General features: G+C 38.8%; 1 protein-coding gene across 6 annotated transcripts in view; it reads left to right on the top strand.

Annotated features, from left to right (window-relative positions):
* The first annotated feature begins 1433 nt into the window (after nt 1-1433).
* The window catches only part of HDHD2 (haloacid dehalogenase like hydrolase domain containing 2), a 36686-nt gene continuing 10681 nt past the window's right edge, over nt 1434-27438 (top strand). The window contains exons 1-5 of one of the 6 annotated variants that reach the window (XM_045457679.1): nt 1434-1590; nt 10345-10455; nt 14104-14312; nt 18114-18198; nt 23043-23122. In XM_045457679.1, the coding sequence (XP_045313635.1) occupies nt 10355-10455; nt 14104-14312; nt 18114-18198; nt 23043-23122 (475 nt within the window). In that variant the 5' untranslated portion in view covers nt 1434-1590; nt 10345-10354. Of the gene's footprint in view, nt 1591-1616; nt 1728-1751; nt 1854-3395; nt 3493-10344; nt 10456-14103; nt 14313-18113; nt 18199-23042; nt 23123-27438 lie in introns of those variants that run through there. The other 5 variants (XM_045457677.1, XM_045457673.1, XM_045457674.1 and 2 more) reach the window with 5 other exon arrangements.

Genomic DNA, 27438 nt, shown 5'->3' with positions numbered 1-27438 from the left:
AGAAAGTGGTCCAAGTTCATTTTTCTGCATGTCACTGTCCAGTTTTCCCTATATCATTTGCTGAAGAGACTATCTTTTTTCCATTGGATATTCTTTCTTGCTTTGTCAAAGATTAGTTGGCCCACATTGTGGGTCCATTTCTGGGTTCTCTATTCTGTTCCATTAATCTGTGTGTCTGCTTTTGTGCCAATACCATACTGTCTTGATTAGAGCTTTGTAATACAGCTTGAAATCTGGATTGTGATGCCTCCAGCTTTGGTTTTCTTTTTCAGGATTGCTTTGGCAATTCAGGGTCTTTTCTGGTTCCATACAAATTTTAGGATTGTTTGCTCTAACTCTGTGAAGAATGCTGGTGTTATTTTGGTAGGGATTGCATTGAACATATAGATTGTCTTGGGTAGATAGATATTATAGACATAGATATATTATATAAATTGATAGATATATTATCCACTTGCTTAGAAGCCTTCAGTGCTGTTTTAATCTGGTTGCGGCTCTTAGTTCTCATGGGTAAACTAGGAAATTTCTTTTCCTTCAAGTATGCCCTCACATAGAAAATAGACTTAGCAAATATGAATAATAAGACAAAGACAACTCTCAGACCCTGTGTGGAGGAAAACACTTTCCAAAGCAAAGTGTTCTAGCCCACAACATGGCCAACTGCAGCTCTGGACAGAGGGGATGTTGGATGGGTTCTGGCAGCATGGGTCCCCAGTCAAGGGGTCCCAGAGTGTGATCCTATTATGTCAGACTGCTCCAGAAAGTCTTTCATTTAGTCCTTTTCATAGAGATTGCATAGGATGATCAACTGCACTGAAGGAGTTTAATTTGAATCAAAGGCAGCAATGGGATCAAAGTAGAGCCTCCCAACATGTGCATGGGAGGGGAGCAGTGAGGGACATGGTTCCATGTACCTCAAGGAACTGCTCCCCTAGGGACGACAGGCAAGACCTGTGGTAGCTCTCTGATGAGAGGCAGGGTGCGAGAGTTGACAGCTTAAGGTTTTGTAATAGCTGATGCAGGAAGAGGAACCTCGCTGCCTAAGGAAGTGGTTAACAGACAGCTACAAGTGCCAGATGCTATTCTGGTTGCAAAGCAGGAAATGACTCCGGAGACTGAGTATTTCAAGGAAAATATCAAGGAGATGACTTCCGATATCCCTCCAGAAGAGGCAAGAAGTAGTGGAGCGAGGTAGGCTGTGGCAAAGAAAGGTACTCAATACTTGGTTCACCAGTGGTGCTGTAGGACACAGCTGCTGAGCAAAGGCAGAGGTTTTGGTTTCTTCTCTTCCATTTGGGGCTGGCTGGTCGCGCTTTTGAGAGCGCGAGTGTGAAGAACAACTTTTCCCTCTGGAAGGTGCTGAAGGAGCAGAACTGAGCGGACAATCTAAATGGTTAGGGAGCTGCTGCGGATGGGGCGGAGTTAGATAGGGTGAGGAGGGACTTCCGGTGCGTCCCTCGGCCCAGTTTCCGGTGTCCAGCGGCCGCTTGCCTGGCGCCCTGGGCTGGTCTCGAGGACGCTGCGGACGGCGAGGCTGTGCTGATTTTCCTGGTAGCGGGGCCTTTGGTGAGGACGGCGTGCGGAGCAGGGGTGAGGAGCCGCTCTGGGACGAACGAGCACCCACCCATATGGAGGCTGCATTTCTTTATGAGAGGGCTCGGGGATACACCGGTTGCGTCCCTAGACCACCCCCTCTTGGGCCGCGGACCAACCCACGCGCGCGCTCAGTGAGGACGGCCCCACCCCTCCGGGTGGGGGCGGTACCACGCATGCGCGCAGCGCTGTTCCTGGAGCTTAGGCCGGGCCCCGGGGGCGTGGGGCAGTCCGTCGCCCTGGGACACATCGCGAGTCAGGTGTGGTAGTCATTCTTCAGAATGTGGCCCTGGACTGTATTTTGAAGCTGGCGTCCCTGTGGGTCAGTCTGGCCAGGTCCTGGAGTTTGCACCGGGCCAGAGTGCAGTGACCAGTCTTGGGGCCCTTTCGCACTCAGGGGATGGAATCGCAGTTGTTAGTGCTGATAGACCTTTGTTTTTGGAATCCTTCCAGTTAGTGACCAGCATGCATGAGTTAATTCACAGGTCTGTATTGAGGGATGAGTAGTGCAGCGGAAAAGGAACACAGCCCCTTTCCTCACGGAGCTTAACAGTTGGCGCCGAGCAGGAAGGAGCACGCTGGGAGGTCCTGGCCCAGCCCTGGGAGAGGAGTTGGACTCTGGAATGCCAGAGGAAAGAATGCTAATCTGAAACCTATGTACCGCAGGAGTTGGCCAGGGAAAAGGAGGACGTAGGGCTTGGCCAGGGGTGGTAGAAGTCAGGGAACAAAAGTGGTTCCAGACAAAAGTCCAGCGATGAGGGAGGCAAGTGTAGGCCTTGGGGCCGACCTCAGTGCCGTGGAACTTTGCTGTGGGAGTAGACGAGTTGGAGAGGAAAACCAGGGCTCTGCACACCCGTGTTCATTGTTCAGACTTCATCCTGAGGACAGTGCAGATCAACTGGAAGATTAAGTGGATAGTGACTATTTAATAGTATCATTTTTTGAGTGCATACACTGGTTCTAGACTTTTCTACCGGAAGTACATTGGGAAGAAAAGAGAATTTGTATTCGGGGGGGGGGGGGGGGGGGGCGGGTCTAGGAGGCCTATATTGAAAAGCCACAACCTCCCAGGAGAAAATTGTTTATTGAAGTCTGGTTTAAATATTTACACAAGATTTGAATGGCATACCAAAGTATGTACTTGGCTTGGTATAAAATGTTTTCCCAAATGCTCAAGTTATTCTAATGCTTTACAACCTTGCATCATATCATACTACTATTTTTGTAGTTCTTGATAATCCATCATGTACCCTCCCCTCCCCCAGATACATAATCCAGCCTTTCCATGTGGGGAACACTGGTCACAATACATGTATTACTTTCTTTAATCATCCTATCAACCGTTACAGGTGGGTGTAATCTTTCTACTTAAGCAGTGATAGAAACTGAGGCTGAGAGGTTAAGAAAATTGCCCAAGTTCACACAGCTGGTGAGCTGCTATTCAAACATTGACTGCACTGCTTCGCTTCAGGGAATGGATTTGGGGTGGAAATAAGATTTGAAGCAGAGACGGCATCTAGGAAGTTGTTGAAATAGGCTAGGTGAGAGGCGATTTCAAAACTAAGACCGTTTTAGCAATGATGAAGGAAAGCGAGCGGGTTCAAAGAAGGTAGAACTGACATGGTTTGGCATTTGACTGGATGGGAGCAAGGAGTGAGAGAGCCTGGTGGCTGCATCAGGGTTGCTGGGGTTGCCCTTCACCCACTCACAAGAATTGCAGGGAAAAGAGCAGCTTTGAGGGTATCAAGGGCTTGTTAGATTGAGATGCGCCGCGATATTCAAGGGGGGCGGTCCTTCTGAAGTGTCTTGCAGAGTTCCTTTTGGCACGAGAGAGAATTTACTTTTCTTCTTCGCGTTGAATATATGCCATTCATTCTCAGTTGTTGATGACTTCCTAAGGTATGCTGCATATATAACCTGTTCAAACTATGGGAGATGGTGGGACAATGGCCCCAAGATAAACAAAAAAACAGGGGACCACTTGTGAACCTTTACGGTTCTTTTGGAGGCGACACATTTATTTTACGATTATATTTTAGCAAACACTGCCTCATAGTTCAAGTAACAAGTATGACGAAGTTTCAGACAAGATCATGGCAGAAGTGGTCAAGGCCTATACCAGGGTGAACTGAGCTGGAATATTTTGAGGTTTGAGTGGGTCACCTCAGCGTTTTTCTTCGAGGCCCCAGGCAATCATTGTCAAATACGTAATGCTCCAGAGAGAGCATTTTAGAGTTTACAAGGTATGTTCTGTGGAACTGATGAAAGCGAAAACACAGGCTTTTTAAATGCTGTGGTTAACATTAAGCCTATGTGGATGCTTCTGTAAGGATTAAAATGATCGGTTTTTATTATGACCATTTGCTGGCTCTAGTTGCACAGGTTTGTTTTTTTTTTAACAATACAATTCTTTTGTTGTTTATCTAGCCTTGTTTATATTTTTTTCCATAATCTCCTTCAGAGTTAACATTTTTTATTAAGTATTACATGTCTCCCATAAAAGGTGAGTTTTGAGAAGCAATTTTAGGTTCCTCTGTGTATAAAAAAGAGAATGTTTTGTCTTTATTTTGTGTAGCCTTACCTTTTGTGCTGCAGTGTATTTTAAATTAAAGAATCCTTTTAACTGTTACTCATCCAAATAGAGTAGGAACAATCCGGTCTTTTGACTGGCAGTTTGCCCTGGCAGGTAGGTAATAGTTGATGCTATTGTTGATGTAATCCTCCGTTTTAGGTCACAATCGAGTTCAGAAGTAGAATAATGTAGAAGACTGTTATAAAAAGACAAATTACAGATAATGTTGATTAGCCAGAACTCTTAATATCTTTTTTCTTTTTTTTTTGGTCTCTGTGCACCTTTTTTCGCCCCAGAGATACTTTTTAAAAGACAGAACCAGGGATTTGTTTAAAATCAAAATAGTTTGTGGATGAGGGTTGTTATGCTGAGTGTATTAATAATTGTCTGGACTAATTTAGTTGTTTACAGCTGTATTAAATACATAAGGAATGATTGATTAACTATAAACAGACTGTTTTTATTGTGAAATATGTCTACACAGGAGTCTGTCAAACATACATGTAAGTTTTAAAGAGTTCTAATAAAATTAAAAACACACACATACTCACCATCTAGGTCAAGAAGACTCTAGAGGCTCCCTTTGTGCTCCTAGTTTGCAGCTCCTCTCTGTCCCCTGAAGAAATCACTCTCCGGATTCTTGTGATAATCATTCCTTTGCTTCTCTTTACACCTTTGTATGCATACCTATTTCTGAATGCTAAAATATGAAACCATACTGAAGATATTCTTCCGTGACTTGCTTCTTGCTCTCTAGTAAATTTCTGAGAGTTATCTAGGATGATTCGCATAACTGTAGTTTGTTCATTTCCAGCGCTTGTATTCTGGGTATGAATATACCACTATTTCTTTGCCCATTCTGCTATTGATAGACATTTGAATTGTTTGTTTCCAGTTTCTGGCTCCTAACAAACAGTGCTGCTATGGACATTTTTGTTCAAGTCTAATGGTACAGAAGGAAAGAATCTTTCCAGGATATAATACCTGGGAGTGGAATTGTTGGGTGGTAGAGTATGGTGATTCCAAACTGGTTTCCAAAATGATTATACTGGTTTATTGGCTCACTAGCAGCATATGGGGAGTTCCTGTTGAAAATCTTTTCGTATCTTCAGACTTTTAAACCTTGCCAATCTCTTGTTTGCAGTGATCTCATTCTGCTTTAAATTTGTATTTCCCTGATTACTAATGAGGTTTGAACATCTTCATTTGTTTGCTATTCAGATTTGCTCTTTTGCAAAGGATATATTGAGATTCTATGCCATTTTTCTACTAGGTTGTTTGTCTTAATACTTAAAAAGTTTATATTTCCTGGATTCTGGTTCTTTTTCACATGTGTTGGAAATTTGTTTTTCACTCACTCTGTATATTATTACTCTCTTTCCAGTACTTTTAAAAATTCTCTCTTCCAGAAATTGAATTTATCTGCCTTTTCCTTTATGGTCTGTGCTTTTTATATCTTAAAAAAGCCCTTCCTATCCTCAAGTCGTGAAGATATTCTCCTATCTAAATGTTTCACAATTTTGCCTTTAACATGTGGTTGTTTAATCTACCTGGGAAAAAATTGTGTGTGGTGTAATATGGGAGTGCAATTTAATTTTTTCTCCTGTGGTTATTCAGTTTTCTAACACCTCATTCTTTCTTCACTAATCTGAAATTACCTCTTTTGTATCAGGTTACTACACATGGAGTGGGGAATCTTTTCCTGTTCCAGTGATCAGTTTGTCTCATTATGTGCTAATACCACAAGATCTTAGTTAATTACAAGACCACATTAATCAAATCCAGATATTAGGTAAAGCAGGGTCCCACCCTCTTTTCCTTCTTCAGTCTTGGCTGAAGTATCTTGACTATCTTTGGCCATTCGCACTGATGTGTAGCTTTGAGAACCAGCTTATCAAGTTCCACAAAACACCTTTTGAGATAATGATTCGAATTGCACTGAGTCTATAGATCATTATAGGGAAAACTGACCTCTTTACAACATTGGGTGTTCTAATCCATGAAAATCGTGTCTCTGTATGTTTAGGTCTTCTTTGTGTCTTTCATTGAAGTTTTAAAATTTGCCATAAGAAAGTTGACATCTTTGGTTAGACTTTTCCTGGTAACCTAATATTTTATGCTACTATTGCAAGTAACATTTTTTTTTTAATTTTTTTTTTTTTAACGTTTATTTATTCTTGAGACAGAGAGAGACAGAGCATGAACGGGGGAAGGGCAGAGAGAGAGGGAGACACAGAATCGGAAGCAGACTCCAGGCTCTGAGCCATCAGCCCAGAGCCTGACGCGGGGCTCGAACTCACAGACCGCGAGATCGCGACCTGGCTGAAGTCGGACGCTCAACCGACTGAGCCACCCAGGCGCCCCACAAGTAACATTTTTAAATCAGTTTTCTAATTATTCGTTGGTGACATAGAAATGATAGTGATTTTTAATATTAATTGCTGTACTTTCCTACTGTTTTAAAATCTTGAGTTTTTATGTATAGAATCATATCTGAATAATAATAGTTTGCTCTTTTCCAGTTCTTATACCTTGTTTTTCTTGCTTTAACTGCTCTATCTAGGGTGTTATTTACACTGTTAAATGGAAGTGGTGGTTATTCCTTATGTTATTCCTATCTCAAAGAAAATGTTTCCGGTGTGTTACTGGTGAGTCTAATGTTGGCTATAGGCTTTTTGTGGATAATCTTTACCAGCTAAAAGAAGTTCCCTTCCATTTTTATGTTGCTTAGAGTATTTTAGTGTGTATAGATACTGAATGTTATCAAATGCTTTTTCTGCAAGAATTGACATGATCAAACATCATTTTACTTCTGTCATCTATTAACGTGGTAAACAGGAATCGGTTTTCTAATTTAAACCAAGCATTAGTAGGATAAACCCAACTTAGTCGTGAGGTGTTTTATATATTACTATGTTGACTGTCACTTTCTCTCAGCACATTGAAAATCTTATTCTAATGTGTTTTGGCTGGCATTGTGTCAAGTGTGAAGTCAGCTGTCAGTCTGCTGCACCTTTGAAAGTAATGTGTCTTTTCCCTTGGCTGCCTTCAACATCCTTTCTTTGCCTTCAGTGTACGCGGTTTAGGTATGGACTTCTTTGTATTTAGTTTGCGGGAATGCTTTGGGCTTTCTGAATCTGTACATTGGTAGTTCTTCATGGTTTTTTGCACAGATTTTCAATCTTGGCTTTTATTCTTTAAACACATAGGCATATCCAGTGACTGATAATTACATTATCACAGGAGTCCTTATACGACTGCTCTGTGCATTGTTGTTTCTGGACGTTCTTCCTTCTGGTCCTTGTTTCTGTAGGCAACTTGCTCATTATGCTTAGAATTTTATTTTATTTTATTTATGGGATTTCTCTGTTGTTTGGGCTGAAAGTAATATTTGGGGAGGTTTTGCATTTGCTTCAGCCAGGCACCTGCTAGTCAAGGTCATCCTAATTAAAATCTTGAAGGTTCTCTGAGGACTTGTCTTTAGACAATGTCTGTAGGCTGGGTCCAGGGCTGGCTGATGGTCCAGGGCTGGCTGTAGCACTTTCTTCCTTTCACTCTCTGGGCCAAGTTTCATAGCAGCTGATATTCTCGTAGCTGACTGAGACGATGTGGGGTGGAGTGCCAGTGATGGTTTACTTCTGGTTCATCCTTATAGTGAAGACTCTGCTTTTAGATTGAGAGGGTCTATCTCTTCAGGTGGGTTCTGAGTTTTATCTTTTATACCCTGAAGGAGCCAAGGGAGGGGGAAATCAAGGTAGCCTAGTGTGGGCAGATGCTCTAGGGCCAAAATGGTGTTTTGCTCACCTTCTGGTTTCTTGCTTTTATTTAGATCTGAGAATTCCTTATTTTCTTCCTTGCTTCTTGAAGCTTATATACACACACACATATATATACATACATGTATACACTCTTGAACAACACGGGTTTGAACTGTGCCGGTCTACTTATATGGGGATTTTTTTCAATAAATACAGTATAATAATGGAAAAGTATTTTGTATATGACTTTCTTTTTTTTAATTTTTTAAATGTTTATTTTTGAGAGAGAGCGTGCACACACATGTGTGCGAGCAGAGTGGGAAAGCAGAGAAAGAAGAGAGAATCTTAAGCAGGCTCCACACTCAGCACGGAGCCTGACATGGGGCACAATCTCAACAAACCGTGAGATCGTGATCTGAGCTGAAATCAAGAGTCAGATGTTTAACCGACTGACCCACCCAGTCACCCCCCCTTTTGATTTTTCTTAATAACATTTTCTTTTCTCTAGTTTACTTTATTGTAAAGATATAGCATATAATACATACAACATACAAAATGTGTATTAGTCAATTTTTATGTTGTCAGTAAGGCTTCCAGTTGACAGTAGGCTATTAGTAGTTAAGTTTGGGGGGAGTCAAAAATTATACCTGTATTTCTGACTGTGCAGGAGTCAGCATCCCTAACCCCGAGGTTTTTCAAGGGTTGTGTGTGTATATTTTAATCTAGTATTGTTAGGTTTATTTGGAGTGTTGCCAGCTGTGTTATTGGAAACCCAAGTCCAAGAATATTTTTTTTCTAAATAAGCATACCAGAGTTTATTCATCCACAAATATGTATTTACTTTTCAAAGTAGGCAACGTGAGAGACTACAAGTTTCTGCCATTGTTCAAGATATATTTGGAACTCTTTTTTTTTTTTTTTTTTTGGAATTGGTTTCAGAGCCAGTAGCATATTCTTTTAAATATCTTTATTGGCTACATTCTTTAAAGATGAAACTTGGGCTTACCATAGAATCCAGCATCACACTCCTAGGTATTTATTTACCTAAATGAATTGGAAACTTACATTAACACAAAAACCTGTGCCTGAACGTTTATAACTGCTGTATTCATGATCACTGAAAACCGGAAATACCGAGGTGGAATTCAGCAGGAGAATGGATAAGTTGTGGTATATTCACATTATGGGATGCTATTCAGCAATGAGGACTAAACTGTATTGATCCTGGCAAAGGCATGGATGGATCTGAAATGCATTTTGCTAAGTAAAAGAAACCCACCCCAAAAGGCTGCATATTGTATGATTGTATTCATATGACATTCTGAAAAAGACAGAACCACAGAAAACATTAGTGGTTGCCAGGAGTTAGTGGAGGGGAGAACAGTTGACTACAAAGGGGATCCACAGGGAATTTTTAGGGTGATATCTTTGATACTTGTTTGCATGTGTGAAATATTATGTTATTGTTTTATTATAAAAACAAAAAAATGGAAGAAAAAATGAATACGCTTAAGAAAACTAATAGTGAAGTCCCATCCTCTTTTCTTTAGCTTCCTCTTTTTTATTTTTTTAAGTTTTTTTAAATTTATTTTGAGAGAGAGCATGAGCAGGGATGGGGCAGAGAAAGAAGAAGAGAGAATCCCAAGCAGGCCCCATGCTGCCAGCGCACAACCTCACATGGGGCTCGAACCTAAGAATCATGAGCTGAGCCGAAACCAAGAGTCAGACATTCAGCTAACTGAGCCACCCAGGTGCCCCTCTACTCTGTTATTTTTGAACCATGCATCTCTTTCATACTCCTCTGTATAAATGATGTAGTTCATAATAAACAAATTAAAGGGGAAAATACACAAAAGGAAAGTTGGATGTGGTTAAGGTAAGGAAAACATCTCCTGACTAAAATTACTAAACTAACTTGAAATTTCCTCTTCAGTAATCTGTAAATACTGGTAGCTCCTTGACCACATAGGCTGTATCAGAATATAATGGTGGAGATGGGCGATTAGAACATTTTCATTGTATATAACAAAAGATGAGAAAGATTTTGCCAATGATTTAGGGCTTCCATCCACTCATTCTCAGAGTACATTTGCTCATATTTAAAAATAAATGAATGAATTGTTCCACCAAAAAGTTAATGTAAGAAATCTGAAGGTAAATAGTAACTTCTCTTTTAGCATTCCCCTTCTTATGGTTTTAATTCAAGATTAAAAACAAAAATAAAAAACCTAACCATTGTAAAAGTCTATGGACCAAATTTTGGATTTTTGATTTTTAAAAACACATTTTCTTCCAGAAGAGCAGCAGCGTAACACTAAGCAGTATCTTTCTGGATATAAATGATATTTTTGAAGACTTACCAGTTTTTAATTGTCCATTGTTTCCTAAACTGTATTTTTAATTTCATTTGCTCTCTCCTAGGGAATGAAAGATGGCAGCACGCCGTGCGTTAAAAGCTGTTTTGGTGGATCTCAATGGCACACTTCACATTGAAGATGCAGCTGTGCCAGGCGCACAGGAAGCTCTTAAAAGGCAAGCTATTCTCCAGGTTCAGCTGACAAATATGTTTGTAAGTGCCATTTTACCAAGGCAGATCATTAGCTAAATGGATGGCCTTAAGATGGCACTTTCCCAGCTTACCAGATATACAGGAACTGCCTTGGGTTTAGCTAGAAGATGTATGCACTGTAATAGCCTCCAAACGCTTGTGTTCTAAACCTTTATTAGGTTTGGCCTTTCAATCTAGTCTTTTTGTTCTTTGTGTATGTGTGGCTTTATCTAAGTCAGTAATGTAAATTTGGGAATGAAAACTCAAGATTCTAAATAATCTGGAATAAATAGCATTGGAAAAATCACAAATGAATTCTGGAATCACAAAGTGAAACACACACACATACACAGAGGCGTAGTTCTGCCCGCTCCCCCTTCACCCAAGACCTTGCATTGAGTGTGCAGCTCATCAAGTAACATTTAGTTAAGAGACTTGAAGTTTTTTTTTTAATTGTATTATTATTATTTTTTTTTTACCATTTACTTGTTTTTGAGAGAGAGAGAGAGAGACAGAGCATGAGCGGGAGAGGGCAGAGAGAAAGGGAGACACAGAATCCGAAGCAGGCTCCAGGCTCTGAGCTGTCAGCACAGAGCCTGACACGGGGCTCGAACCCACGGACCATGAGATCATGACCTGAGCTGAAGTCGGACACTTAACCGACTGAGCTACCCAGTGCCCCAAGACTTGAAGTTTTATATTTATTTCCATCAACTAATTTAATGCTTTCAAAGGTTAGAGACTATCTTCTATTTCTGATGTATCAACCACGGTATTTAACACAAGTCTAGATACAAGTTGAGACTATGGTAAAAGCTTGTTAGAGTGAACTGAATGTGAATGCTTGCTTCTGAGTTCTGAAAAAAAATACTCCGCCATATGACAGAGCTAATAATGCTAAGTACCTTCCTTTTAAAATAATTTAGGAAAGTTTTCAAAAATCAGCAATACTTAGCATGTGGTGCTTATCATTTTCCAACCTTAAAATATTCAAGAATGTGCTGTTATTCAAAAAATCTAGTGACTAGTGTCACAGTGCCAGGTATTAGAGCAAAAGATTGACATGGATTTTGTATTCTCAAGGAGCTTATTTTCCATCTGGGGAAACACCAGACATGAAGAGCCTGGTATAATCTGCTAGGGTTCAGTTGGAATCTATCAGTTTAGTTAAAGTCATGATGTTCATGGGCATCATGGGCAACGTGATCAAAGCCAAGAGCTTTTACTGCCATAATGATGAGCTTTCTACTCTGGATTGAAAGCAAAATCTTTTTCTTTCTGGTGAACAATGAGTGACATCTCTAAGTAGCTCATAAACTGTGAGCCTGCCAGTCTGGGGGGACAGGAGCCTACAAGTTATATTCTTACTGGCACTGGGCGGTTTCCATCCCAAAGAAATCACTATACTGTGTCACTTCTGGTTTTGGTTTCTTCCTTCCTTCCTCCGTCCCTCCCTCCCTTCCTCTCCCTCCTTTTTTTCTTTCCTTTCCTTTCTTCTTTCTTTCTTTCTTTCTTTCTTTCTTTCTTTCTTTCTTTCTTTCTTTCTTTCTTTCTTTCTTTCTTTCTTTCAATTTTAGAGAGAAAGAGAAGGCGAGCTGGGGAGAGAGGTAGAGGGAGAGAGAGAATCCCAAGCAGGCTCCATGTTTGATCCCATGACCCTGGGATCATGACCTGAGCCGAAATCAAGAGTCAGACACTCAACTGACTGAACCACCTAGGCACCCCTGGTTTTGGTTTCTCTGGAAACAAACAGACTAAGAGAAGTTGAGGGACTAGTAAAAAGAAAGTTTTTTAAAAATCCTCACTAAAAGTGATGTGGTAATTTCACAACTTGAACTTGTTCATTTTTAATTATGTTAATAATAGTTATGTTGAAGTAATCAGTTTCTTTTGAGAGATAAGTTTAATATGTTTTTCAGAAGAGCTATCACATAGATATTATACAGTTAATCACGATTACAGTGAACCATTTAATCATGCAGATTTATTTAATGTTCTTTGGGTGAATACTTAAAAAGATTTTTTCTGACTTATATGCTTGCTTCTTTTAAATTGTTAGTGCTGGGGCGCCTGGGTGGCTTGGTTGGCTGAGCATCCAACTTCGGCTCAGGTCATGAACTTGTGGTCTGTGAGTTCGAGCCCCGCGTCGGGCTCTGTGCTGACAGCTCAGAGCCTGGAGCCTGCTTCAGATTCTGTGTCTCCTTCTCTCTCTGCCCCTCCCCTGCTCGTGCTCTATCTCTCTCAAAAATAAACATTAAAAAAATTTTTTAATTGTGGTTAGTGCTATTACATTTTATGTCCATTCAAGATAGGCATAAAATAAAAAGCAACAGGGTATTAATATAAAATTTAAAATTTTTGCTAAATTAAAATTATTTTTAGATTTTAGATTAAAATATTGTAGAGCTGCGGCACCTGGGTGGCTTAGTCAGTTAAGGGTCTGACTCTTGATTTCTGCTCAGGTCATGATCTCACAGTCGTGAGTTCAAGCCCTGTGTCAAGCTCTGTGCTAACAATGCAGAGCCTGCTTGGGGTTCTCTCTTTCTCTCTCTCTCTCTCAAAATAAATAAGTAAACTTTAAAAAATAAAATAGAATACTGTAGGACCAAGAAAATAATTTTTATTTTTAAAGAAAGCTTTCATGAATTCTCTTTCTGGTACTTGATTGCCAGTTTAGGTTCCAAAAGCAGATCATGGAATCAAAACAATCCTGTATGTAGATAGTTCAAGGGGAAAACACATTTCAGTGTGTAAAACTGGAATATGTCTTTGAGCATTCTAGATAGTTTCTGTTTCTTAACTTAGTAACACATGGGGGTCTACCAGTCTCTAATTGACCAGGAAGGAGGAAAAAACATTCTGAGGTATCCCCTGTTCTCTTAGTGTAGATCAGAAGCTGTACCAGAACATGGATCAGAGTTCCGTCTCATCTGAGCTCTGCTGGCACCCAGCTGTGCAAAGCAGAGCAGTCACCAAACTTCTGCTGGCCTCTGTTGTCCCGTGTTTGAGAGAAATTTGCACTGGTACACAATCTCTACAATAACTTTATCTCTCATAATCTGAGAGTATAGTAGTTACGGAGCTTTGTTTTTTTTTTCCACTTCTTTACTAAAACCCTGTGGTAAAACTTAGTTATTGAAGGCCCTCAAAAAGGTAAACATAGCTCTTACAATTTGACTTTGCAGCCTTTGGAGATTAAGCGGTCCATAGGACGTCTCTGGGGAGAGGGGCGCCTGAGGGGCTCAGTTGGTTGAATGTCGAGCTCTGAATTTTGGCTCAGGTCATGATTCTAGTGTTGTGGGATTGAGCCCTGTGCTGACCATGGAGCTTGCTTCAGATATTCTCTCTCTCTCTCTCTCCCTCCCTCCCTCCCTCCCTGTCTCTCTCTCTCTCTCTCTCTACCCCCCATTCCATCCACCCCCCTCCACCCATCTCATTCTCTCTCTCTCTCTCTCCCTCTCTCAAAAAAAAAAAAAAATCTAGGTAGATTACAGAAAAGCTTATCTGCCATAAAAACATTTACTTGGTGACTTACTGTTCATTTTCTGACCTTTGGCAAGTGCTACCAAATTAGGTTGTATGGGGCTAGAATGTAAAAGCTGCCCATTGACATCTGAATTTTGCTTTCCCAGGTTACGTGGTACTTCTGTAATGGTTAGGTTTGTGACCAATACAACCAAAGAGAGCAAGCAAGACCTATTGGAAAGGTTGAAAAAATTGGAGTTTGATATCTCTGAAGATGAAATATTCACTTCTCTGACTGCAGCCAGAAATTTAGTAGAGCAGAAACAGGTTCGACCCATGCTGCTAGTAGATGACCGGGCACTACCTGATTTCAAAGGTACAGGAAATTTGGAAAGATACAGAAATTGGTTCTTCATATTTGCTTATAAATCAGTGTTAAAACTGGACTTTTACAAGTGTTTGTTTTTCCCCAGACTTCCTCTTATTATTATTATTATTGAAATGGTCAAAAGTTTGAATCTAAATTCATGTTTCTCAAACCTGTTTTGACACACTCCACAATAATACAATAGGTAGTAACCCAATACATCTATGTTTGTGTTTATGTATGTTAAACAATGCTTACTCTATAAGGTGTCCTTTGTTTTCTGTTTGGTTTACTTGTTTGTTTGAATTTGATGCTGCTTAGAACCCTCCAGATTAGTTTCACAATCTGCTAAATGTATCATGGCCCACAGTTTGAAAAACCACAGGTCAAAATCATTTTGCATATTATAATCCTCAATTCAGGAGCCACCCTATTAATTTGATTAAATGAGATAAACTCAAGATCTACTTACTTAAAGATAGATATTGGAATCTTACATTTTATTTCAATTTGTGTTAATAGAACTAATCTGATTCCACTTAAAAATGATTGATTATGGGGAATTTATATTTATGATGGGCATGGTTTTTGAGACTGATGAATAAATCTTAATAATATTGTGAAAAAAATTGATCTCATTCTGTATAGTGAAGTTTTTAGAAGATTAAACTTTTTTCATTGGAAAACTTAACAGACTCTGGGAAAATATCCTGGTTTCATGAAGCTTTGTCACATTCCTTCTTTTTATAAATGATACTCAGAGTGAAATGACACAGTATAGAAAAATGGGTATATAAATACCTCATTATAAAACCATATGATGGCTTTACAGATAATGATTAGGGAAATTCAGCATGCATATATAGTTAGGCTAAATCTCAAAACTTGTCCCATCAGGAGATAGACCAGTGTATCAAACAGTTATTATTTATAAGAAACAGAAGCCAACTTTGGCTGAATTAAATAGAAAATACATTTATTGGGGCGCCTGGGTGGCTCAAGTGAAGTGTTCAACTCTTGATTTCGGCTGAGGTCGTGATTTCACGGTTCGTGAGTTAGAGCCCTGCATTGGGCTCTGTGCTGACAGTGTGGAGCCTTCTTGGGATTCTCCCTCTCTCTCTGTCTCTCAAATACTTATGTATTTTGAAGTCTCTCAAAATACATAAGTAAACATTTTTTAAAAATACATTTATTAAAAGGATCTGAATGCTGGCAGGAATATAAAATGGTACACCTTCTATGGAGAGGAATTTGGCAATAGCTAGCAAAATCACATATGAGGCAGAACTGCCATTTGTAGGAATCTGCCCCTAAGAGAGAGTTACAAAAATACACAATGACCTACAATCGAAGTTGTTCATTTTGGCCTTATTTGAAACAACAAAAGATTGGAAACAACCCAAATGTTATTAGAAGGGGCTCATTGGTTAAACTTATGATATGTCCACAAAAAATGGAATGCCTAAAAAATAAGGGCAAATTCTATCTCCTGATAAGGAGTGGCCTTCATAGGATATATTAAGTGAAAAAAGTAAGGTATAGAAAATCTGATGTATTTTCTGTGTAAGAAAATGAGAGGGAAATGGATATATATGTATACACACACACACACATATGTATATATGAAACAAATATATGTATATATGTGTGTATATATGTATACATATGTATATATGTATATATATTTCATATTTGTGAAAGGAAGCTAAAGAAGGATAAATAGGAAATGGACAACTGGTTACCTAAAGGGGGAGGGAGGGAGAAAGGGATTAAGAGACAAGACTGCTCTACAAGTATCTTGTTATATAGCTTTGCCTTTGGAACTGTATATATATTTTGTATATTTAAAAGACAGTTCAAAAAGAAGCCAGTCCCTGAAAACTAAAATCAAATAGAAACAAATAAACTTAACTCTGCAATCAAGTTTATACCCACTTAGAGAAAAGAAGCACTTCAAGTGACTTTAAAATACAGTATTTTTACTCTTTGTTCATAGTGGGATAAATTCTAAGGATAAAAGAACTGCAAAGAAATTGTAAACTGCATTTAGTAGCCTTAGTGTTATTAGTAATGTTGGCTAGTATTATTTTGTTTTTAATGTTTGTTTATTTTTGAGAGAATCAGAAAGACCTAGTATGATTGGGGGAGGGGCAGAGAGAGCAGGAGAGAATCTGAAGCAGGCTCCAGGCTCTGACCTGTCAGCACAGAGCCTGACGTGGGCTTGAACTCATGAACCGTGAGATCATGACCTGAGCCAAAGTTGGATGCTTAACCTACTGAAGCCACCCAGGTGCCCCTACGATTATTTTTTTTTTTTAATTTTTATTTATTTTTGAGAAAGAGAGAGAGTGGGGAAGGGACAGAGAGAGACGGAGCGAGAATCCCAAGCAGGCTCCATGCGGTCAGCTTAGAACTCAGTATGGGGCTCAAATTCCCAAACCATGAGATCATGACCTGAGCTGAAACCAAGAGTTGGACGCTTAACTAACTGCACCACCCAGACACCCCTGTTATTACTATTTTTTTTAATATTTATTTATTTTGAGAGAGAAAGAGCATGCGTGGGGGCAGAGAGGGAGGGGGAGAGAGAATCCCAGAAAGGCTCTGCGCTGTCCTGCAGAGCCCATTGAGGGGCTTGAACTTACGAACCATGAGATCATGACCTGAACTGAAATCAAAAGTCGGATGCTTAACTGACTGAGCCACCCAGGCGCCCAGATACTGTTATGTTTATTTTTTTTTATTTTTTTATTTTTTATTTTTTTATTTTTTTTTTGATACTGTTATGTTTAAAGCAAAGTAGTAATCATGCTAATATTGGTAGTACCCAAAATTCTATGTGTAAGTGAAAAGAGATACAAATATAACAACAAATAAGCTATGTATTACTAATTTTGAATTTAAAATATCATTAACAACTCCCTTGTTCTCTTAAAAAATACACATTATTTCCTTTTCCACTGCAAAGGTCTAGAAGCAGTGACAAACAATGCTCAGAGGATGGTGTACTACCATTTCTGAATTACTGTACATTCGGGGCTACCAGTAAGGAGGAAATTGGAAACCTTGGGTATCTGCTCTTTCTATTTCTTCCCCTCACATTTTGGTGGACTCAATGATGCACATGGTTCAAGACAGGGAATGAGAAAGGCGAATAGGAATTGGTATGTGGATAATCCACAGAACCTTTAATCAGTCTTTTACTAATTGCGATGGTGAATGTACTCGTTTGGTTCTCATATCTGAAGTTCTGTTATCAGATACCAAGGCCTTAAACATGCTTTAATTATAAATTAATATTTGTGGAACTAAAACTAAATTAGGCATTGCAGTAGGAAACTATAGAATGAATCTACATTCCATATTTATCACGAATGTGTTTGCCTCAACTGTGTCAATTAGAAAGTCTAATTTCCCTTGCCTCTTAGACTTTCAGTTCCTCATCAGTTGCTATTGATCTGAGAGCTCATAGAGAACTCATGACTGTTCTTGTTGATTGTAATCAGCAAAGCTTTTTAAAGTTAGAAATTGTCACTTGTTCGAGAACATGAAGTTACAAGTTTCTGTGGAGATCTTCTAGTTACTGAGTAGCTGTAACACCATGCAAAAGGAATATGCAAAAACACTAGAAGACCCTTTTCTTTAAGTATTATTTATACTTCCAAAGTACATTGGGCAGGATAATCTCTTAAATTTCAGATTATGGCTACAGTAAAAATTTGTATTTGATTGACTAAAGCTATTTTATTATAAAATGTATCATTACTGTTAATTGCATTTTTCAACAATTACATATTTTTCCTTTCCCAGGAATACAAACAAGCGATCCTAACGCTGTGGTCATAGGACTGGCACCAGAACATTTCCATTATCAAATTCTGAATCAAGCATTCCGGTAAGTCTTCAGCTATTTATTTTTCATCTGATCATATACTACTCTCTTCCCTTCCTTATTCTCTGTCATGTCAGGTTATAGATATATTTTACTTTCTGGCCACCCAAATTGTACATGACGATAGATATCTTCAAGATCACTTCAAGATCAACATTAAATCACATTGCTTACTATTTGCTTAGTTTTTTAAAAATGATCAATATGTTAAAAAGTGGTGATGATCTTTGGGGTTTTTCTGGTTTGTAGAATCAATATCCTTGGGCAGAAATTCATAATAAAATTGCAACTCTGAAGCTAGCAATTTTGTAATGGAACCCAAGTCCACCTGCTCGATGGGAAGCAAAGCCAATCACTGAGATACAGGTTTGCAGCAAGGAAAGCTTATTCGAGAGGCAGCCGGAGGAGGAGACTAGAGGACACACCTCAAATCTGCCTCCCCAGAGAGGTAGAGAACAAGTGTTTTGTAATCATAGGGGTTGAGATTACATAAATATTGATGAAAAGGGCAGGGAAACTTACATGAGTATTCATGAGGAAAGTAGGAGCGTGATCACTGAGCAAACATATATGTGACATATCCCATGTTCACTTTGGGGTGGAGATTTAACCCCAGAATCAGGCAAAATTCAGCCCCTGACATCAGGAGGTTATCTTAGGACAAAGAGAAGAAGAGGCTCTGACAGCTGGTATAAACTGAATGGGGTCTTGGGCTCCTTATCTTAAGTAGGAGTGCAGGGCTTTGCTTGTTCATAGACTGGAACCATATCAGATGACCTTGAGTCCAAGCTTCTGCAGAGACAGCTAGTGGATTTGTTAGTGGGATCTGAAAAGACAAAATAGCTGATTAAGGGGCAACAGTTCTCTGAATAACAAGATTTAAACTTTCTGCTCGTTTTAACCTCATCAATCCCGTGGGGCATAGTTTCTGTTTTATGTTTTATTATCATTTCTGTGATTCTCCATTGACTATGCTATTCTCTGAGGAAGATATCATCCAGGCTAACGCTCCGAAAACAGTACATGTGATTCTTCCTCCAATGACAGTCTAGGCTATCAAGAAAAGTTGACACATTTGGCCACGCTTTCAGAGATTATTTGATAAGTGATAATGGTAGTCTGAACTGGGATGGTGGCAATAGAAATGAAGAAGCAGATTTAGGTAGTGTTGACATAACTTGATGGACGGTTGGGTTAAGGGGGTGAGGAAGACCAGTGAGTCAAGGAAAATGTCCAGATTTCTAATGTGAGCACATGTGACAGAACACTCCCAGTTAGGGTTCAGGAGGTGATAAGTTTAGGTTGGGGCTATTGGGCCTTTGGGGTATCTAAGTGGGGGTGTTCCAAAGGCTGTTGGTAGAAATGGGGGGAAATAACAACACGGAAAATGTTATAAACCTTCACTTGTGTGTCCATTTTTTTACGTGAACTTTTCACTGCTGCTTCAAAAAGAAGACGGCATACTGGTTCTCATACTTCTTTTTTTTTTTTTTTTTTTTTTTTTAAATTTTCAATGTTTATTTATTTTTTGGGGGACAGAGAGAGACAGAGCATGAATGGGGGAGGGGCAGAGAGAGAGGGAGACATAGAATCGGAAACAGGCTCCAAGCCATCAGCCCAGAGCCTGACGCGGGGCTCGAACTCACGGACCGCGAGATCGTGACCTGGCTGAAGTCGGACGCTCGACCGACTGCGCCACCCAGGCGCCCCATGTTCTCATACTTCTTAAGATAAATTGTATCAGAATTTACCCGCAAATCTGCTCTAGAGTGAGATCGATCTTTTTCCTTGAATTTTTCATTTTTCATAGATTTTTCATTTTTCATCTTGTCTTTTATTTCTTGTCAAACCATTAAACAGTGTAATTTGCCTTTGAATTTATGACGAGCTAAGTAGTTGTAAATATTGCATCAGGTTACACTGAACTTGTTAAAAAACTTTTAATAGCTTGGTAAGTTTTTGGTATTTAATTACAAAGAATGCCATAAAAACATCATTTTCTTTCTAGTAGAGATCTGCAAGAATCATTATAATGTATACTTGATGTAGAATTCATTTCTTGATGTAGATGTCTAAGAATCAGAATGTTTTTAGGAAACTTTAAAATTCACTACAGGGTTCACACATCTGGGCACAGTTTTTGCTGTTGCTCTTGGAAATGGATGTTCTCATGGACAGTCTTTATGGCCAAAACTAGCACTTTGGGAACATCCACCTTTTTCCCCTGTATGAGCATTAATTTTAGAACCTCAGTTAATGGAACCTATGGCTACTTATGCACTTTTATTTGTGACTTTCTTAGTCACTGTGATGGTCAAGAAAAGGAATGAACCCACTTTTTATAGCTGCTCAGTATCCATTTACTATATTTGCTGGAGAACCATTGCTATGCCATGTTGCTTGAAGATATACTTTGGGGTATATAGTAATAAACTTTCTTTTGCTTCGCCTACTTCAGTTATCCTCCTTTCGCTTCTTGGGGAAAGGGGTGGGTGGTTATCTGACGTGCTCCTTAAGTAAAATTTACAACTGTGCCACAATCAGTTTTCATTTAAAATAGAGAACTTGCTATGAATTCTTACTTCTGAACTTATCCCACTACCCTTTACCCATTTCTTTAACCACAGAATTCAAGGAGAAGGTATTGATCGATTTTAGCTGGTAATTTGGGAAGGACATATTTAATAGGAAGTTGGGAGGTCTCTGTCTTAGATGAATACTAGACTCAGGGTAATAAAAACGTACGTTGACATAATACTGACTTTGTAATTGCTCGGATGCTGTCTAATTAGTACACTTCCCTAACCATATTGATTTTTTTAAACACTACGTTTTAAAGCATTACAGTGCACTTATAGGTCAACTCTAATTTCACAAATGCACTTAACAGCTGGGTGGAGAATTAACAGAAGGATTTTAGGTCTTGCCCTTCTTTGCATATTGATGTCTCCACCGAGACTATGCCTCCCAACCAATGACTACAGCTGTTTGGATTGTGTGTGGCAAATATAGACATCTCAAATGAACCACCGATTAGCTAAATTACTATTCAGGTTGATAATGAGAATAAGCATTGGATTTTAAACCCCATTGCATAGCTGCCTTGAATAACAGCTTCAGGGGCATATTGCCCTCAGGCAGATACATCAACCTTCCACATTACACTGCCTCTTATTTACTGTGTTTTGAATGGGTACTTCCCCGCCCCCCACAAATGCACAGTACAGTCTGTCTACAAACGTGTGTTAAATGTCTGAATGAAATTGAGAACACTGAATTTAAAGAATTGATTTTGGGGAAGGATAGGAACCACCTATAAGGAGTAGATCTGATTTGGGTTTGGATTCTGTGAGACATTCAAATCCTAAGAGCTGTTGGTGGCTTTCCCCCTTTGGTCTCATACTAAAAGATACAAAGTATAATATAATGGACACTCATATGCCTGTCAACCAGTTTAAGAAATGCAAACTGTCAACACATTTGATATGCTCTGCATATCCCTCCCTGATTTTATTGCCCAAGACCCAAAAGTAACCAAGGTTATGAATTTTGTGTTTATGGTTGTCATACATTTCTTTATACTTATACCACATACACAGGTATCCGTAGACAGTATGTAGTAGTATTTTGCGTGTTTTATATGGTACATATTCATCAATTTTCTTCATCTTCTGGTAGTATTGTATGAGTCATCAACGCAAATATGCAAAGCTCTAGTTCCTTCATTTTCCCAGCCATAGTATGAGCTTGTAGCAAGGTTTTTTTTCATCTTCTGATCTGAGTTAGAAACCCAAAGCTTGAGCATTTTAGTAATGGACCAATTATAATTAAATTTGATGATCTCTATGAGGAGAAAGGCTGCTGGGCAAGCAGCTCACTTAATAACCTAACTTGAAGTTAGTGACAAAACTAAAAAAAAAAAAAAATCAGCACAAAAGTAATATGTCTTCATTGTAGAAAAGTTTAAATGTTCAAAAAAGAAAAAAGAATAAATAAAATTATCTGTAATCCTGCCACCTAAAGAGAACCCCAGTTAACATGCTAGCACATAGCCCGTTTGTTTCCACGCACATAAATATTTACATAAAAATAAGAATGTATGACACTGTGTGGTAACTTGCTTTTTAAAAGCTCCTGAGTGGCTCAGTCTTTTGAGCATCCAACTTTGCCTCCAGTCATGATCTCAGGGTTCTTGAGTCTGAGCCCCACATCGGGCTTGCTGCTGTCAGCTCAGAGCCTGTTTCGGATCCTCTGTCCTCCCCTCTCTCTCTGCCTCTCCCTGCTCACACACACTGTCTCTCTCTCTCACTCAAAAATAAATAAACATTAAAAAAAATAATAACCCCACGACGTATTGTACATGTTTTTCTGTATTCTTTTTTTTTTTTTTTTATGTTTATTTATTTATTTTGAGAGAGAGAGAATCCCAAGCAGGCTCCATGCTCTCAGTGCAGAGCCTGGGGGAGGGCTCAAACTCATGAACCATGAAATCATAACCTGAGCTGAAAGCAAGAGTCAGATGCTTAACCAAGTGAGCCACCCAGACACCCTGTTTTTCTATATTCTTAAGTAGTCTTCCCAAATGTGTTTGAGTCCCACAGCATATCCCAGTTTAAAAAGTGCAATAAATTGTGTAGCCATCTGCTTCCCATTAGTTATTTCCAGGATTTTAAAGTTAGTTTTGAAAAAATGAGAACATGTTTTCTAAGCAGTATTCGTGTTCATTCCTTAAGATTGTGTTCAGAAGTATCGTTGCTGGGTCAAAGGAATTTGGGGAAAAAATTGCAGAGAATAGCTTAACCTAGGAAAAATTAAAGTTTTTTTTTTTTTTTTTTTCCTAAATTAAGCGCAGCTGCCCTGGAGCTTCTAGAGGAGCTTATTAAGATGTCCTTATCACTGGAGATAAGTGACATCACAACTTTCACAGGTAAATGCAGAGATGCAGGCTGCTTAATGATAATGTTTCAGGACTTTGTTAATGACTTCTTTCCTATAATTGTTGCAAGGTACATGAGTCCCCAAAAAGTCTTAAAGAGGTGTAGAAATTAGGTTTTTTTGGTTTGGAGGAGGAGATTCTTATTACCATGAATGGTTTTTGTTAAATATTGAATTGCTTTCTTCACCCCATCTCCTTAAGAAAGGAAATAAGACGTTTACTCCGGTATATTCAGTTCCTTAGAAAGAGAAGAAGAGAAGGGGAAGAAAAAAATGAACAATACTGGCCTCAGATATTAATGCATTTGGACAGTAACTCCTGAATTTTTTTCTAGGTGTTTGGAGCCCTGGATAAGAGCAGTTCCAAAACGATGTGGCAGCAGGGCGTAAAGTAGGAATATTTCTGTGGGCTTTTTCTGTTTTGAAAGGGCCGATTATGGTGCAGTTTTTTTTTTAATTTTTTTTTTTTTTAACGTTTATTTATTTTTGAGACAGAGAGAGACAGAGCATGAACGGGGGAGGGTCAGAGAGAGAGGGAGACACAGAATCTGAAACAGGCTCCAGGCTCTGAGCAGTCAGCACAGAGCCTGACGCGGGGCTTGAACTCACAGACAGTGAGATCATGACCTGGGCCGAAGTCGGATGCTCAACCGACTGAGCCACCCAGGTGCCCCTATGATGCAGTTTTTTAAATTGAAGTCCAGATTATAAAAATAAAACACTTTGGAGGTGAGAAATTGTTTAAGACTTATGAACATGAGTTATGTAAAGCATTCCGTTATATATGTATGTATATATATATATGTATATATATGTATATATATGTATATATATACATGTATATATATATATATATGTATATATATATGTATATATATGTATATATATATATGTATATATATGTATATATATGTATATATATGTATATATATATATGTATATATATGTATATATATATGTATATATATATGTATATATATATGTATATATATGTATATATATGTATATATATATATGTATATATATATGCAAGAGGACTTTATATGCCAGTTTGAAAATCAGAATACAGAACTGAGTTGAATATGAGTCACTAACTACTCTTCTTTTTTAATCAATTGGGGAGATTCTTTTATGATCAGGGCAGCTCTTGCTGTTCCAAATAAAAGCTTCAGGTGAGTAAATCACATGAATATATTACTGATTTTTTAAATTGGATGTATAACAGGCACAGTAGGGTGTACAGATTGTCAGTATACAACTCAATATAATTAAAAAAAATTTTCTTAATGTTTATTTATTTCTGAGACAGAGACAGAGGATGAGTGGGGGAGGGGCAGAGAGAGAGGGGGACACAGAATCCGAAGCAGGCTCCAGGCTCCGAGCTGTCAGCACAGACCCCGACGTGGGGCTCGAACTCACAGACCGCGAGATCATGACCTGAGCCGAAGTCGGGTGCTCAACCGACTGAGCCACCCAGGTGCCCCTCAATAAAATTTTACACATAGACAAAACTGTGTAACCTCCACTCTGATCAAGAGCCAGAACATTTAGAGCGCCCTAGAAGGCTCCCTAGCCCAGTCAACACTACCTCTTCCGTAAGGTAACCACCATGATATCTGTCAGTATTGCCAGTTCTTGATCCTCATATGAATGAAATCATCTAATTGTAGCATGTTTGTGAGTTTGTGAGATTACCCAGGTTGTTGCATGTAACAGTACTTAGTTTTGTTTTCTTCTTTTTTTTTATTGTTGTAGAGTAGTCCATTGTATGGATATGCCACAATTTGTTTATTTATTTTACCATTAATGGCATGTAGATTGTTTCCAGTTTTGGCTGTTATAAAGCTGCTACACACATTCTTCTACATGTCTTTTGGGCGGCATATGTGCTCATTTCTCTCGGGTCTGTTATCTAGGAAGGAAATTGCTGGGTAATAGGATAAGCACTTGTTTAGATTTAGTAAATATTGCCGAACAGCTTTCCACAGTGATTGTACCAGGTCATATGTTCCCACTAGCTATCAACAGGAGTTCTGCTTGCTCCCTATTCTCATCAGTGTCTTGCTGGTCTATGTAATTGTAGCTGTTCTGTTGGTGTGGGTGGTGGTATCTTACTGAGTTTCAGTTTGTATTTCCCATATGAGTAGTATTGTTTTCACATACTTATTGGCCATTGGATAGCTTTTGTGATGTGCCATTCAAATCTTTGGCCTTTTCTGCCTGGATTGTATTTTTCTTACTGATTTATAGGAGCTCTTTATACAGGTCTTTGGTTGGACATATGTACTGCAGCTATCTTATCCCTGTCGTGGTTTGCCTCCGTTAGTAGTATGAGAATTCTAATCATATGAGGACATGAAGTTCTTAATTTTGATGGAGTCCAATTTGTCAATATTTTCTTCTATTCTGCTTAAGAAATCTTTGCCTACCCCACAGTCATGAAGATATTTTCCTGAGTTTTTTTTCTACCAGCTTTGTTATTCTACCTTTAACGAATACATCTGGGGTCTATTTTAATTAATTTTTGTGAATTATGTGAGGTAAAAGTTCACTTTTCTCCATACGGATATCCAGTTGTTTCAGCAACATTTATTGCAAAGACCCATTCTTTCTATTCTAGAATCGCAGTGGTGCTTTTGGTGCTTTTGACGTAAATTCAGTGACTATAGATGTACGGCTCTGTTTCTAGATTCTTTATCTACACTTGTGTTGTTCCATACTGTCTCAATACTCTGGCTTTCTAATAAGTCTTAATATCCAGTAGTGTTCATTCTCCAACTTTAACCTTTTTTAAAATTGTCTTGGCCATTCATTCTACATCTTTTGAATTTCCATATAAAGTTTGGAATTAGCTTGTCAGTTTCCACACACAAAAAAAGCCTACTGGGAGTGTGATTGGATTCTATTTAATCTATGAATTGGGGTAGAATTTACAATGATATCTGAACAATGATGTCTCTTACAGTCTATGACAATGGAATGTATCTCCACTTAGGTTTTATTTTTGTGCTTTTTCAGCAGTGTTTTTACAGTATGAGCCTTAGATGTTTTGTTAAATTAATCCTTTTATTTCTTGTTTTTTGAGGGTGTTATAAATGGCATTTTATTAAATTTCATTTTTAAGTGGTGTTGCTAATATACAGAGGTATAATTGACTTTTTGTATGTTAACCTTGCATTTACTGATCTTATATTTACTTACTAAGAAAATAAGTTATTTGGAGAATCTTTTGGATTGGATTTTCTACATAGTCAATTGTGGCACCTGCAGATAATGAGAGTATTCCTTCTCCCCTACCAATCTTTATGTTTTTATTTCTTTTTTTTTTTTTTTTTTGCTTTATTCCGTCTGGGACCCCAACTGCAGTACTAAACAGAAGTGGTGATGATAGGTAACCTGCTATTAATGAGACAGTTACTGTGGCAGTATGACATTGGAGATATTCTGAAGGTTTCCATTAATTGTTAATGAGCTTTTCCTTTGATATATTTCACGATTTACTATTGTTTTAATTTGAGCTTTTGGTAGTTTGTGTTTCTCGGGTCAGTCGGGAGTGTCAGTACTTTGGTGATCGTCTAATCCAGTGGTTCTCAACCAGAGACATTTTTGCTTCCCAGAGGACCTTTGGCAATGTTTGGAGACATTTTTGGTTGTCACAACTGGGGATGAGCAGTGCTGCTGGTACCTAGCAGGCAGAGGCCAGGGATGCCACTAAATGTCCTACAGGGTATCCGACAGCCTGACAACAGCATTTTCCAGTCCAAGAGGTCAGTAGTGCCAAGATTGAAAAGCCCCCCGATCTACTTCAGCCTCTTCATTTGAGAAGAAACTGAGGCCCACAAACATGACGTGATTTGCTGTTACCTATTGTAAATAGCATAGATACCACACTTCCTGTATTTATGAAGAAAAATAATTGCCATTACTGTCAGACAGATACTCTGAAAAGGTTTGCATATATCATCTCTGTTCCCCAAGATGGTGGGCATTATTCCGCATATTAAATCAAGACACTCAGACGTACAAGGCTTCATCCATGAATTTATTCAGTAGCCATTTAGTGAGAGGTGCCGGGGCTTTTTTTTTGTTTGCGTCTTGGAAGTAAGAGATATCATGATGAGTAAAACTGATGGGCATGGTGGAAATTATATTCTAGTGAGGAAGACAGACTAGTCACAGATGAGTAAGGACTATAAACTATAGTTTATACAGGAAGTGATACAGGGGACAAAGGGTGATGAGGGAAGAGATTGGAGGCAAGGAGGAAGTCCACTTTACATATGGAGGTTGGAAATGTTTCCTTGTTGT

Source organism: Leopardus geoffroyi, chromosome D3, assembly GCF_018350155.1.
Source record: "Leopardus geoffroyi isolate Oge1 chromosome D3, O.geoffroyi_Oge1_pat1.0, whole genome shotgun sequence".
Classification (NCBI taxonomy): Eukaryota; Metazoa; Chordata; class Mammalia; order Carnivora; family Felidae; genus Leopardus; species Leopardus geoffroyi.
Note: the sequence above shows the minus strand (reverse complement) of the source record. Positions and strands in the feature narration are given on the sequence as shown.